The sequence below is a fragment of the Dreissena polymorpha genome, chromosome 2, assembly GCF_020536995.1.
Source record: "Dreissena polymorpha isolate Duluth1 chromosome 2, UMN_Dpol_1.0, whole genome shotgun sequence".
NCBI classification, from domain to species: domain Eukaryota; kingdom Metazoa; phylum Mollusca; class Bivalvia; order Myida; family Dreissenidae; genus Dreissena; species Dreissena polymorpha.
The window spans coordinates 8,152,697-8,167,375 of NC_068356.1; the positions used below are offsets into that span (position 1 = coordinate 8,152,697).

Sequence of the window (14,679 nt, forward strand, 5' to 3'; positions counted from 1 at the left end):
AACGTTTAAATCATGCCCGTGATTTCACGTGCTGCAATGCACAAGGATTTTTTTCTTTCGGCAATAGATTTGAGATTGTCAAAGTCGTTTAATTCCGCCCGAATGCGATCAATCATCACATATTTACCTAATTATTAACAGCAGTGGGCTAAATCAGGTGTATTTATATTAAGTATTATAAATTATTATACTCGCACCGAATACATGTATAGGTTTAAAAGTTTATTGCGTTTGAGTGGCGTGAACATGTTCCACTTCCTAGTTGCATTTATGTTGAAAACATTTGAGCCGCGTCATGTGAAAACTGGTCGTATGCTACAGTGTAGCTTCAAACGAGCCTGCGCATTCGGGAGTCTAGTCCGCAGGTTCCCTGCCCGCCATAAAGTCAAGCAGGGCTTCACGGGCTCATTAGTGGACAGAGTAGCTCTGGAGCAAAGCTGGCCGCATATGACATTTGACACATATACGCATGACACGGCACACATTACATTACTTTTATTTCTGGGTGATGCCAAATGTCAAAATACATTTACTCTTTGTATTCTATGTAAATACTCAGTAAACTTGCAGCGATATTTTTCCTTCTTTAGAAACTACCCGTAAAATGTACTTTTCCAGTTGAGTAAGCCGTCTGAGAAATGCCAAAAGGAAAGGAAAACTGCTTCAATTTCTTTCCAAAAGTTCATTGTCTGCAAGTGAACAAATAACATGATCGCTGTTACTTAACATTTCAAGCCAAAAAGCATGTAAATAAATATTTTAATTGGTTTGTGCAATAAATACCAAGCAATTAAAAAGATCCATCATTCCCAACCTAAAGATTTCACGACGCTAAATTTCAGGGTTGTTCGCGCTATTTTCTCCAATTGGTTTGATACTTCTCCTAATTGGGCAAAAAATCGCCGACTTAATTATTTTACAACCAACCAATCAAATAATAGCATGCTTTCTCCACTATTTTTATAGATATTTTGCCCGATCGTCGTATGGAATTTACTTTGTCATAAGGTTAATCAATGCAGAGAATTTTAAAATTTTCCAACATGTTCGAGTGGAATTTCCTCGCTTGTTCGGAATTTTATTGTACACGACGATTAAATTGATTCAGAACTATTATCAGGAACACAATACACATAGCTTGAATACAGACCTTCTTTGAAAAACAAGAATAGTCATCATGTGTTTTGTTTCTTTTATATTTGTGTACAAAATAAATCAAGTAATATAAATAAACTTCAATCTGAAACAATGTCCATGATAAATGTACACACTTTGTGTGTAAACAAGCATACATCAACAACATCTAGAAACGATCATGCACAAAGGGAGAAAACTCGAGAACGTAGAATAAGCAAAGAAAATCAACATCATAGTAGCAAGATTCGCCGATGTCACCAATAACATTCAACGAAAAAACGTTCATTAAAATTAAATGCAATAAATCTTTCTGCGTAGGTAAAGAACAAGTTATTTGTAATAACACGCATGCTTCTAAGAGTCTCACAAAGTTAAAGTATTCTTTGCATACAAAATAACTTAGTAGATTTAAACAGACCTGACATTTTAAAGGTAGACATCCATCAACGTACATACTTAACAAAAACATGAAAATGTTCAATAAAATGATTTAAAAAGAGGTATAAAACAAGATGATTAATAGAATGTCCAATGAGCTCTTTGGACTAGATATTTCTTTGGAAAGACAATTGCACAAAATAAGAGTCCATATTGTGTTACTGTACAACATAACCCTTAACAGGGTGAGATAACTTTGAGAATCCTATATTTATTATTTAAATATCTAATAGATTTAAAAACAACTTGCATATTTTGAATTTAACAATCAATATTTCCAAAAAGTAGATTTTCTTATAAGATGTTATGTATACAAAATATGGTTGTTATTTTTAACCAATCAAATTGTTCACTGCCTTCCAAATGTGCATGTTTGCATTGATATTAAGAGACAGGGTACATTCCTTAATGATATTATGAAACAATACTCGATTTGCAATTAAAATAACCTGTATTGACCAACAAAAATAAGAGATCTAACAGAAAAACAGTGAATACATTCTTCACATAAATGGCAATCATAAGGATGTATAAACCCTGAAAAAAATCAGACATTTCATACAAAATCTCAATGCAGTACATTCACTAAATTCATTTATTATTACTATAAAATTAAACTATTTACACAAATAATTTATAGCACAAATCACTGCTCAAATAATTTATAGCACAGCTATAACCTTGAAATCAGATATCCAAAAGCATACAAAAGAACATACCCATTAAATGGTATTCAAAACTATTTTGAAGTATTCTATGATTAAGAAGTTAGCTTCCATAAAAAAATTTAGACATTTATATTAAAAAACAATGCTATTTGAAACATTATGCAGAAATATATAATATTTTTATGGAGAATAAATATCCCTCGTTTTCGCAGCACCAAATTTGCCTGAATCTATGTACACAAACACATAATGTGCTGGTTTGAAATGCACATGTTTTACACATGTACCGAAAGAGTTTAGTACATAATGGGACAGTCGTAAATATATTGCAGTTTGCAATTTCAAAAATATTCAAACAAAATGGATATTCTTTCATTGGAATATTAAACTGATCAACTATATTGTCTTGGAACTCTAAAATCAAGACATACAAACATTGTTTGTATTTCTAACATAAACATCGAACAATTATGCATATACTTTCAAACTTCAAGCATAACTATCACAATTGTCATGATTTTAAACTGGCTCTTCAAACAAAACTAGAATATCACAAACATTTTGAATGAAAGATCAATGGATTTAATAGCTTTACCCTCAGTTCTATACCTGCAATCTGTAATGCTATGCACCATTAAATACTAGAATAGAACAAAATAACAATAGTACAAAATCTGAACATTGCACTTGTTTGATGCTGTAACTTAGTGGGTTTTAAAATCACTAACACAGTTTTCAATTAAAAATGAAGGTGGTTTTTCCACCACTGACTTTTCGACTTTTTTGGCGCTTGGGTGTGCTTCTCAAGGTCATGTGACGAGGTGACCTTGAACCTTTGAATCGTTTCACATTGTCATAATTTGTTTCAGAGTCGCTAGAGAGAGATCCACATGCAGACGAAGCAGCATTGGCAGAACGTAGGGTCATTGACGTTGATCGAAGATTGATGAACGAGGCAGATCCTGAAAATTCACCAGTGGATGAACAAAATGGGCTCTGATTGGATGTGGACAGACACTCATCCGATGCAGAACTTTGGGACGATGATATTCCCGAGGTATTGGTATCACAGTCAAAATTAGAGGCAGCAAATGAGAGGCATTGCTTGAACGGAGATTGAGCGGAATAGTTGAAGGTGGATTTCTGCGGTGAGCGAGTGTTGTCACTGGAGAGGCAGGCTTCAAAGTTCTCTGAGCCGGAGTGGACACCCTCGTCTAATAAAACTTCTCTCTTGAGATCTTCAATGCTCTCTAAAATTGTGCAGACAATGATTCTATTAATACAATTCCATATGCTATGTATTTGAAGCAATATTTTAAATTAGATTTCCAGAGAAATTATATAGCATAGAAATACAGGAGTTATCCTTGGTATCAAAAGAAAAAATTCACTGTTTAAACAAAAATTGCTTTTACCATTTAAGATTCAAACTTTTACGATGGCAAAAAATCACTTTTAAACATGAACAAATGCAAATCAGTACAGTAAGACCACAACATACCATCGATAATAATGGAGTCATCAAGATCGTCTTCCCTGTCCCCATCGTAACCAGACAACATGGAATCATTCAACCGTGGAGAATTCATCCTAGGAGATTCAAAGCGAAGCTGGTCACGCGTGGTGCGAGGTGTCTTTGGTGTGCTGGTGATCTTGTGGGAGCTGGTGCTTCTAAGTCCAGACCTTCGTTTCTTTCCAGACGGCGAAACTATGAGCTCATCATCGTTGCGGAATCGAACGTGGATGTCCGAGCCGTTGACGAAGTGTTGCGTCACTCCAAGGAGTTTGCAGAGCTCTTTATAGCTAATTATCTGAAATTGGCAATAAATATAAGTAGAATTAATCAATAATGTAGCTGCTTCATTCATACTTATCAACAAAAAACAGGAAAATAATATAGTTGTTTTGACTCATGGTGATCACTGATACAGATTTATTAAATCTTTTTAATAAATAAAATCTATACACAATACATGATTATCAATTGCTACCTCAATTTCGCTGACTTTACAGCAGTCCTCATCAGCATATCTCTGTTTGACAGCCTGAAGTGTAACGTCTCTGTGGTCCACAAAGGATCCTTGCAGGAAACTGATAACAAACAAAAACACTGTTACAGCAAGTTTGTTACATCAGTTTATGAATTTAAGACTTGCAACAACTTTAATAACATAATTGTGAAGATTAATTTTGTTTATAATCTTAATTATTTAATATTAATATAAATCCATTCCACACTATATTAGTATAAATTAATGACTATGCATACCATTTCTCGTGCATGTGGAAGGCACATCTGTTGAGATCCTCAATACTGAAGCCAGTGGCGTTCTTTATAGTGCTAGGCCACGCCTCCTCAGACTTTGTCAGTAACCGCGACAACAGAACGGCACTAGCAGCCGTCTCCGCAGGGCTGTACTGACCCATCTCTGCTTGCAACAGCGCCAGCTCACAGATATACTGGGACAGGTAGCACAGTCGGCGGTCGTGACTGAGCAAGGTGTTGAAGATCTCCGCGAAATCCACGCTGGTGGCCATACGCAGGTTGCCGCGGAGGGTGGCTGTGATTTCACCCATCATTCTCACTACGTCTTCGTACTTGTATGTGTTGTCTGTAAGCCAGGCTGCCTCTCTGATCGTGATGATGTCCAAGCCGAGCAGGCGGGAGCACAGGACCATGGCCGAGACCCCAAGGAGTTGGAGTTTGGAGCGAGGGACGGAGTTGACCTTGAGAAATCGGTCGACCACACTCACCGACACGTGGAATGTGTGCGTGGAAAACATCTTCATGGCTGCCACCTCGGCCAACCAGTCCACCAAAATGTATCTGAAGAAAAGTGAATTACTTGTTTATACATCATTGGTAACTTTTGTCAACAGAAAGGCTACAAATACCACAGCAAGGAATCATCTTTCATTTTGAATTGATGTGCATAATGATGAACATAAATTTGTAAGTATCTTGATGATATATCCATACTTTAGCCCTTTATAATCTTTCCTAAGCTTATTTTTTATTTATCATGTTCTAGTGAATATGATAAATTACAGATTAACAAATTATCACCAAGTTCAGTTGCAACTTACCGCATGGATGGTGTGAGTTCCTGAGATCGGCTAAAGCCTTCTTGAGTATTCAAAGCTGGGACGGAATGTACGAACTCTTGAATGAAAGACATTGCCTTCTGTCTGCTAACCCCTCCATATTTACCAATGGAGTAATATTTGCACAGCTCTAGCTTGGAATCCAAGTAATCCAAAGCACAGATGTCACGCAGTTTACGAATCAACTCAAGCTCACTTGCCTTATCTAAAACCTGAAATATAGCAGCAACTTTAAATATAGTACAAACCTATGTAATGATTATACATAACAACTTGCCCAAGAAAATGATAAGAAAAATTAAAAACAAAAATACAGGTACTCTTGTGAATTTAAGCCATTTCACGTTAAGTCTCTATTATCATATCCCTTTTCAACTGACATAAGCACTTTGATGCATTTGCAGTCCCTAAGAAAATCAAATAAAATCTCAGGCCTTTCTAACTAGATTCAACTTAAGTTTCAAAGGCTTCATTTCCAACCATAGGATACTGATGAGCAGCAAACAGTGAGTATAAAACATGAACAGACTGCTAGTGACTTTCAGGCTTATCTGGTTTTATGCTGGTTGCATATTGTCATTTTCACTTTGTTCCGAGCAAGAAAGAGGGCTAAAAGGTGTAAACAAACTCACTGAAAGTTTGATTTTCATCTGTTCCCATAGCATGAAGGCCCCAATTCCAGAGCCAAGACTTGCTGCCTCATCTAGATAGGAAGAAATCTCTGCAGAGTGCTTGTTGTGATCCAGAAGATTTAGGGTCTTTGCCACGCAGACTTGGATTTTTCTACAGCTTTCCTGATAACAGAATGATGAAGTTTACAAAACAAGTTTATTTTTATTTGTGTAATAAAACACTAACATTAAAGAATGCTTTTGACTTAAAATAGCTGTTCAATAAAACCTATGAATGCTTCAAATATTTTATCATGCAAAAAACTGAATGAGTAATGTAGTGGATTGAAGTCAGCAATTGGCAGCCGCACAGATTGAACTGTTCTTATTTATAAAACAAGAGCACCGGATAACGGGTGCCACGCTCGGCTGCAAAAGCTTGTCAGAATTTTTTCTTAGATGTCACAGTGACCTTGACCTAGTGACCCAAAAATGGGTGTGGCATGTAGAACTCCTCAAGGTGCAGGTTACTGGTACATAATGAAGTTTGAAAGTTGTAGGTTGAAGCACTTTGATTTTAGAGCCAATGTTCAAAACCTTAACAAAATGTAAGGGTTTTAGCACGACGCGGACATCGGACGACGTGCTGGCTATGACAATACCTCGGGTTTTCTCTGAAAACAGCCGAGCTAATAACTGAGTGTTGCATAATGTAAAATATTTACCCCTTTGAGCAAATCTTTCATAAAATTGAAGACGCTTTCTTTACAGCAAGCCCCATTCAGGGACCAGGGTGGGCGAATGAAGAGCCATGTGAAAGGGTCTGTGTTAGGGGTCAAGGATTCCACTCGGCAAAACATCTCAGCAGCCTTTGTTCCGTTTCTCGAAAGCTTTTTCCCATCGCTTTCATTAGGCACTTAAAAGATATATATTTGATAATAATTTATTATTTTCTATTAAAGAAACCTATAATATGAATTTGGTTTCCATACTCTTTTTTTATGCTTGAACGAAAAAAAAGACAACATAAAATTGCTGTTGTTGTAGGCTTTTTTTCAAGATCCAAATGTGTTTAACTTGTTATACTTTGTAGGACGCATTTATTACAAATTGGTAATACATGTATATAATACATGATACTTACATCCTTCGTTATATAGGTAGGCAATGGCCAGTTTGACGAGTGCTTCTACATTTCCAACTTGTGCAGCTCTGAAAAGGACAAAGGATTTTCAAGAAATGTGCTTATTTTAATTATAATATAAATCTTTAGGAAAAACAATTGCCATGAACACACATATCCACATGTATTCAAATAACAATTTAATGTTGAGGTTTCAATCTTGGATTTCCAAACATATTTAGATACTAATATTTTATTTTATAAATATGACCCGAGTTGTGAGTGAATGCAAGTTCAACGGGTACAAGATTTAGTAAATACCTGTCAAAATGTGGTAGAGTGCTAGCAGAGGGCCAAGATTCCTGGAATGACACGCACGACCAAACCGACTGTGAGTTATGGATCAAGTCCCGGAAATAGGGGTGAACCTGAAAAAGGGCAAACATTGATTAATTAAAAAAATGTCTTGGATAATGGTTATTAAATTAAACTTAAATAAAAAGTTATAAAAAAACTCAAGTGATATTTTTTTAAAGTTCTATCAGTATTTTTGTTGAGGTAAAACACTATGTTGATGTCTTTATTTGCTCCCAAATTAAATTTGGTGGTGTCTGAAGCAGGTGAAATAAATCAATGCTTTGCAATGTCTAACAGTTTATAATGTACCATGATATTCCAAATAGCACAAACAGTTGCATTTCGCAGCCCATCCACACTTTTTCCAATAAGGTGACAGCACATTGAGCCACAACCATTGTCATGGTGTTGGTCTATTTGCACTAGTGATAACAACATCAATGATCAATAATGCGCTGTCAATACTTGCAATAGGGCAATTTCACATCATGTCCCAACACAATAAATAGTAATTGCAATTGACAGCAGATATGAAATTGGCCATTACTGCAAATTTATGACAATTTACAGCAATAAGTGTAGTTAAAAGGTGAAGGTACAGTTAATTACAAACATTACCAGGTCATACAATTTCCACATATTGAACACATACATTTCTAACTGATTTAATTCTACAATTATTCAGTTAAATGTTGTAATTGTCCTTTAGTTTAAGATGTTACCTTAGATAGTGCCTTACATTTAATATTCATTCATGATTAGTTCCAATTAAGTTAATTTCCTTTTTGACCATCTTCAATATTTGTGGTTGTAAGGGGGAAAAAAATGCTGCAGCACTGCAAATGTTCACCCATACCTGTTTCATACTCAGTAGATCCCTAATGTGAAGGGATTTTAAAAGGTGGACTAGGATCTCCTCTGGGAGGTCCCACATTGTGAGGCGTTGGCTATAGCTCCTGAGGTATTTGTGTACAGGGATGAATTCTTTTGGGGACTTCTGCTGTCCGCCACCAATCATTCTTACCACTGTAAAAAAGATAAACTCAAATTATGAAACATGGTTAAATTACCACATAACTTGAAATGTTACATTATTATAATTGGGTCCTAATTTTGTAATTTTAAATCTATCTGCTTCTCTAAAGTCAGATAATACATCAATACAACTCCAAGTACATGAGCATAAATAATAAGTGTTAAATTAATATTATTTATTATAATCAATTTTGAATAAATTATGTTCTTAAAAATGTTCGATGGTATAATGGTAAACGTCCTACATTATTAAACAATGCCACAATTTCATAATAGAAATCTGTTTTTGAAACACTCTGAACACAAAATATCAAAATGTCAACAAGATACTGCTAAGTTGTATTGACAGCTAATTGTTTTTCTTAAGGAAGCATGCTAACACATCAAATATGTACTGTCAAATTAGTGATAGACATATGTCATTCGCTCCCCAACCACTATCTTTGAATGTCATATGATCAAGTCTTAAATCAAACTCATTAATAACAAATTACTTGCAAGTGATAATACAAATTATTAAGTCATATGCAATAACTGAAATCAGTTCACTAATTCAATATTTACTCGCCATTAAAATATATGTTTATATTTGTAAATTAATGCTGACATTAAATTCAACTCAGCTTATTTTTTTGTAAATGTAAAACTTGATCATTAAATCACTAATATATAAACACATTTACTTACAATATGACAACAGAACCATTTTTAATTTCTTATTGATTATCCAAATGATGCTGACAACATGAGAGAAATAATTCCACTGCTTTAAAAGATGCATACAGGATTTTATATACTATGAAACTTTAATCTGTTTGTAGCATAGTTAATACTACTGCATGCACAAACATTGGAATTAATGCATTCTCTAACGCGTTTTGATCCTGTTCAATTATCGATTAATCCTTTCATGTTTGTGCCTGACAATCCAATACCCAATCAAATTTCCCGTTAGGTGAATACATGTTCAGGCGAGACTTTCAGAACATATGCACGTCTAAACATTTATCTAAGTTCATACCTATACGCTGATAGCCGACAAAGGGAATCGAATAATCGATTGATTGAACCGAATTTAGCGGTGATCGGACAATTAGATCTAGCGGTTAAATATAGACGCGTTCCGAAATACCAGCTAGGTCAAAGTGCATATTCAAATGAGGACAGTTTAAAAATAAAGTAAAAGCCGTTAAAATCACCGTTTGTATATTTGTAACTAACGTAGGTCAATTCATATTGCTTAGCTTTTGATATAAACGATTCTCGTCTTTAATACAATATAATTCGAAATACATGTTTATTTATTAATATGTTAAAATTTGAACTTAAATTAAAATCTTAGTTTTTCACGTTTAGTTTTAAAACAAATCCCAAGAAAATTGTAAACGGTTACATCAACAATTGAAATAAACTTTTAAGTGAACATAAAATGTACAGCTAAACAAACAAATTCGTTAAACTCAAACATTTAGATTACCCTGGTTAAGGATTATCGTTATTAGAATGATAAAACTCAAAGTGAAAGTTTGAAAACTTCTGGCCCGCCTCCGTAACCAGATTATGACACCTTTCACTGTTTGAGAAACAAACATATTTAATAATATTTTTAATCCGTTCATTTAATACATTACCTTTCATAATGTCCGACAATTGTTCAATATCACATACACAGACAAAAAATCAAACAAAAACTACTGGCGCATCTTCCTTTCAGTCCAACATTCATACAACTGACAGTTAGCAAGTGATGTACGCAAATCGCTGATTGGCTGATACCGCTACGCGTTTATAAACAGAGGGAAACCTCCCCGTCCCAGCATTCCCGGGGCAATTTCAAATTTGAACAATCCGACTCGCTGATTGGTCGACAAGTGGTGGGCTGGATTGCGTCAATTAAAGTAACTTCAATTAATATGATTTCGTATGATTTTAGAATATAGATAAAACGATTAGTTGAAAGTAATAGCTATTTAAAAGTGCGACAAACAATTCTTTAACCTCGAAGACGAACAGATGATTTTTTTTCTTAAACTTTATCTATGCACTATCCTTCTTTGATCAAGTTTTATCAATTCCTACTATACATTCAGTCATCCTCATATTTTGGAGTTATATTTCTGATCAAAGTTATGTTAATTATCTTCATTTAAACAATTATAACACATATATTTTGTTTGTGTGTGTATGTTCAAACCAATTAAAATGTAGATTTTGTTTGAAAAAATAGTTTAAAATATAGCCAAAAAATGCTTAGAACAGAAATTTTCACTTTAAAACAGTATGCTAATTTTATTTGGTGTTTCAGAAGATTTGTTTCTCTTTTTATTTAAAACTTTTATCAAAATTTTGCTATTTCATGTTTAGATGATGACTGAACAGATGTGTGCATACTTCTTAATAAAAGTCAATATTTATTCTTTAAGACATACATAATTCAGTATAATATCATTAAGGTTTTAGGATTTGATCACGTTTTGAAACCAGCATATCAATATGTTTGTTATCATTCACATTTTATAATATAGATTTTCCTTTCGCCGAAACACGCACCATCGTTTCAGTAAAATATAATAGTCAAAAAAGGATTACATACAGATTAAATCTCTTATCAAAATATTGATGATGGTATGACATTAAGTTTAAAAACAGCATGGTGTCGATTGTAAAAACAGACGAGTGCATTCTCGACGCGTGTCAACGCTTACAGAAATAACATCAAGATTGTGGATTCCAGTAGGCAGCTGGAATGTGTCAATGAATGTAAGAACAGTTTGATCAAGTTCATAAGTTCTGTTTTAACCCATTTATGCCTTGTGGACTCTCCCATCCATCTAAATTGGATCAATTTATTTCCAAAATTAGGGATGTCTAGTATATTTATTTCTATATTTAAAATATTTCTTACAGAAATTCCTTAAAGCAAACAACGCAGACCCTGATGAGACGCCGCATCATGCGACGTCTCATCTGGGTCTACGCTGTTTGCCAAGGCCTTTTTTCTAGACGCTAGGCATAAATTGATAAAATGCGGTGGCAATGTTTCCCATTATTTAAATTGATGGGTGATGCTATAGCTATTGAACACGATTAAAAATACTTTTTATTTTATTTACATTTCATTAAAGGCGAAACATTTTCCAATCTGTACCGTTTTAGTTAAAACAGAACATAACTTTAGTCAAACTGAAACCCAGAGGACAGCCTTTCCTCATTAATATATACATATTTTTACATTTGTTTAAAATAAATAAAACTAAATAAGGCTCATATAGTCATGTGTTTTTTTATGTTTAATATGTATGCCTCCTGAAAGTTGATGCAATAATTAAAGTATCAATCAAATCAATGAACTAAAACATGTGTGCACCTAGACGGTAACACTTTGATTTACCAGTACTAAACAATTTAAATAATACAATAAAGCCTTATTTAGTGTGATTTGTATGGGCGATGGAGAAGAAGAAAAAGGAGAAGAAGAGGCTTCAATTAAAATACACACTACAAAAAACATCCCGGAATAATGAGGGAAGAAACGTCTCAAACGATGCACGCGTTTTTACAATTAACTTCTTATTAATAAGCCTATCAATAACTTAATGACATTACAAAAGATAACAGTCCGCGGATTTCACACCCGCGCCAACATTAAAAAGATTCTTTGACTCGCCCATATGGCGTAATGAGCCGAATCAATTTTTTAATTGTGGACTTATCGATTGTACCTACGTCGGATCCCGTAATTAACAGTGATGATCTAACGGCACGCGCCGGACCTCATGGCGTCACGACTGCAACCGATTAAGGGTCTGCTTTGATATACGCACCGCTTATTATCATGCAATCAACAAAAAACTTTTTTTTAATAACCTGAAGCCTTCAAAAATAATATTATTTAACAAAAAATAATGTTTGTTAACACGTTTTTTTTCACGAGTCCGTATTTTCCGTATCGTTAACTTATAAGTAATGGCGCGAAAATTCGAGGGAACCTGGGAGTTGATGGCAAACATGTAACGCAACACTTTTTAAAACAAAGTTGGCGATTTTGCTGCATTGGTTTTCCAGAATGCATGTATATAACACTTTATTCAACAATTAACAAAGAAATGTATATAAGCATCGTTCAAAAATAACATATACGTCAATATTAATTATGAATGTTCATTTATTTATTACATGCAGAATTTCGCGTTTATAACGAGCCACTCACTACGTATTCGCCGCTTAAATTTTGTACAAATTAGTAATTACATAACTGATCTTTTTTTGTGACGACTGGGTTTTCAGTTATCCGGTGAATAAATTCAGGGACCTATTAAAACACCCATATGATAGATGTGAATTAATTCAATTTCAGTATACATTGTACATCGCTTGTGTTGGCAAAAAGATTGGCGCTAGATTTTAATGCATTTTTACCAAATTTTGAAAACAAAACGGCCTACCTAGAATGCGCCCGATATGCCCAGGTGTGGAATCGTTCTACATCAAACGCCTGTATACTTTCTTGGACCCATTGCTTCTTACCGTCCGGACCCCCACTGGTACAACAAACACTATTCCAATCTCGGGGGCTATCTAAGGGAGCAGCTAGCCCCACGAAGTGGATCATTAGTTAGAGATAATTGACCCCTCGCTGCCACAGACTGTTGGTAAACAGATGTGGTGGATAGCGTTGAGGCAGGTTTACTACAAACCAGTGCCTCCGAAGTTGGCATCATTGTTCCAATGCGTTGCGGGAAAAAAATCGCTCGGTTCTTTTACTAACCACAGCGTAAATTTCTATGAAAAGCCTAAATGGAATCTAGTTCATTGAATTATAATAATATATCTTAAGTAATATGCCAGCATCGTAATAGTGGGTTCAACAAATTAAAACACAGAATAGCCATTTTTCATTGAACATACAAATTCACATCATTCTTTGCCCATAGAAGTACTTTTTTATTATAACACGTTTTACGCTTTCTCCAGTGTGTTTCACAGATGATAATTCCTTCTTGATAATTTCATACTTTTATGTCAAATATTTATTGACCAAATGGTGTAGCACTTAACCTTTTTACAAAGTGACGTTTTAAATTAAAACATTCAGACATCTGTCGATAAATATTTTGTGTTTACATGTGAAGAATCCTAGTGTAATAACATGGGAAATCTATACTGAATACCAATGTATTAAACACATTTTATTTGTACAATTTATTCACCTCTTATATGCACAAATACAAATGTGTATTTTACATCATAAACAAAACGTATTGAAGTCAGGTTTGCTGTGAGAAAAGTAAAACAGCAGATTCTGCATCAAAGATGTACGTTGTGTGTGAACATTCTCTTTAAATTATAATACATTATGAAAGGAATAAGATCTACAGACTTATCAATAATTCAACAAATATATTTTTTACAAAACATAAGGAAATGTACAACATATAAAATGCTCAACATGTGAATCCTCAGAATAAATTTATATTTAAGACAATGTATAGGAAAATAAATATAGCAGGCAGTGTCAACTATATACATTTACCATGAACAATTATCACTCACACACTTTTTTCTAAGTAGGATGCATTTTCATCTTAATTGCTTTCATTAAAAGTGTAATAAAGAATACCCAGCAAGTGCCATAAATGCTCACTTATAAATACCTTTCATAGAACATCACATTTATGCAACAGAAACAATAAAATAATGCTAGTATTCAGCACAAAGTGTTCACAGTTATAAATAAAAATACACAGTTTAAATAAATAGACATCTTTTATTCTGAAACCTACGTTCATGCCAAAAAAAACTAAAACAAGTTCATATCACAGAATGGGTCACACAGAGTTCAAATACAATATCACATTTAGTATAACATCTATGACTTTCTCCCTTTTTGTGGGGTTTTTTCTTAGCACGCCTACAATGGCTGCTGATTATACGCTCTCATCCTCTGTGGTTTTGGAGCTCAGGTTCACAGTGACGCGCCGCAGGGTGGGCTGGACATGCGGGTATTCCTGGTTCAGCCGGTCCACGATCGCACTCAGGGCTTGCATGCGGTCAACCTGACAAGAGACCAGATATATATAATTTCTACACCGGTGTTTCATTATGAAAAGGGAGGTGGGGAAATCATGAATATAAATTTATATTTCCCACCGTCATCTTTATATCATACGCTTTCATCAAATCTTGTTTAAACCCCTGACTATAT

At 34.4% G+C, this 14,679-nt stretch overlaps 2 protein-coding genes across 6 annotated transcripts in view; both read right to left on the reverse strand.

Annotated features, from left to right (window-relative positions):
- Positions 1-1,178: 1,178 nt before the first annotated feature.
- LOC127865769 (cyclin-F-like) lies at positions 1,179-10,265 on the reverse strand. Of its 3 annotated transcripts, none has more exons than XM_052405722.1 (11): positions 10,106-10,265; positions 8,296-8,465; positions 7,404-7,510; positions 7,104-7,171; positions 6,685-6,875; positions 5,981-6,142; positions 5,331-5,560; positions 4,513-5,070; positions 4,235-4,334; positions 3,745-4,054; positions 1,179-3,493 (listed from the first exon to the last, which is right to left on the reverse strand). In XM_052405722.1, exons 1-11 carry the CDS (start codon positions 10,110-10,112, stop codon positions 2,979-2,981), a joined length of 2,418 nt encoding a protein of 805 aa, XP_052261682.1. In that variant the 5' UTR covers positions 10,113-10,265; the 3' UTR covers positions 1,179-2,978. The 3 variants fall into 3 exon arrangements, with proteins under 3 accessions (XP_052261682.1, XP_052261683.1, XP_052261681.1); XM_052405723.1 differs by lacking the exon at positions 10,106-10,265 and adding an exon at positions 9,496-9,624; XM_052405721.1 differs by lacking the exon at positions 10,106-10,265 and adding an exon at positions 9,162-9,430.
- Positions 10,266-13,661: 3,396 nt separating this feature from the next.
- LOC127865767 (coiled-coil domain-containing protein 40-like) overlaps positions 13,662-14,679 on the reverse strand; it is a 31,626-nt gene continuing 30,608 nt past the window's right edge. For all 3 annotated transcript variants that reach the window (XM_052405719.1, XM_052405717.1, XM_052405718.1), the window contains exon 20: positions 13,662-14,530. In XM_052405719.1, coding sequence (XP_052261679.1) covers positions 14,402-14,530 — 129 coding nt within the window. In that variant the 3' untranslated portion in view covers positions 13,662-14,401. The remainder of the gene's footprint in view (positions 14,531-14,679) is intronic.

What these genes read in the sequence shown, in the direction of transcription:
- LOC127865769 (XM_052405721.1), bottom strand. Translation starts at nt 9,255, where the DNA reads ATGCATCTTTTAAAGCAGTGGAATTATTTCTCTCATGTTGTCAGCATC. An exon ending in ACTCTACCACATTTTGACAG is followed by an intron (nt 7,172 to 7,403) that starts GTATTTACTAAA and finishes TGTCCTTTTCAG; the next exon opens with AGCTGCACAAGTTGGAAATG. An exon ending in GTAAAGTCAGCGAAATTGAG is followed by an intron (nt 4,055 to 4,234) that starts GTAGCAATTGAT and finishes TGCCAATTTCAG; the next exon opens with ATAATTAGCTATAAAGAGCT.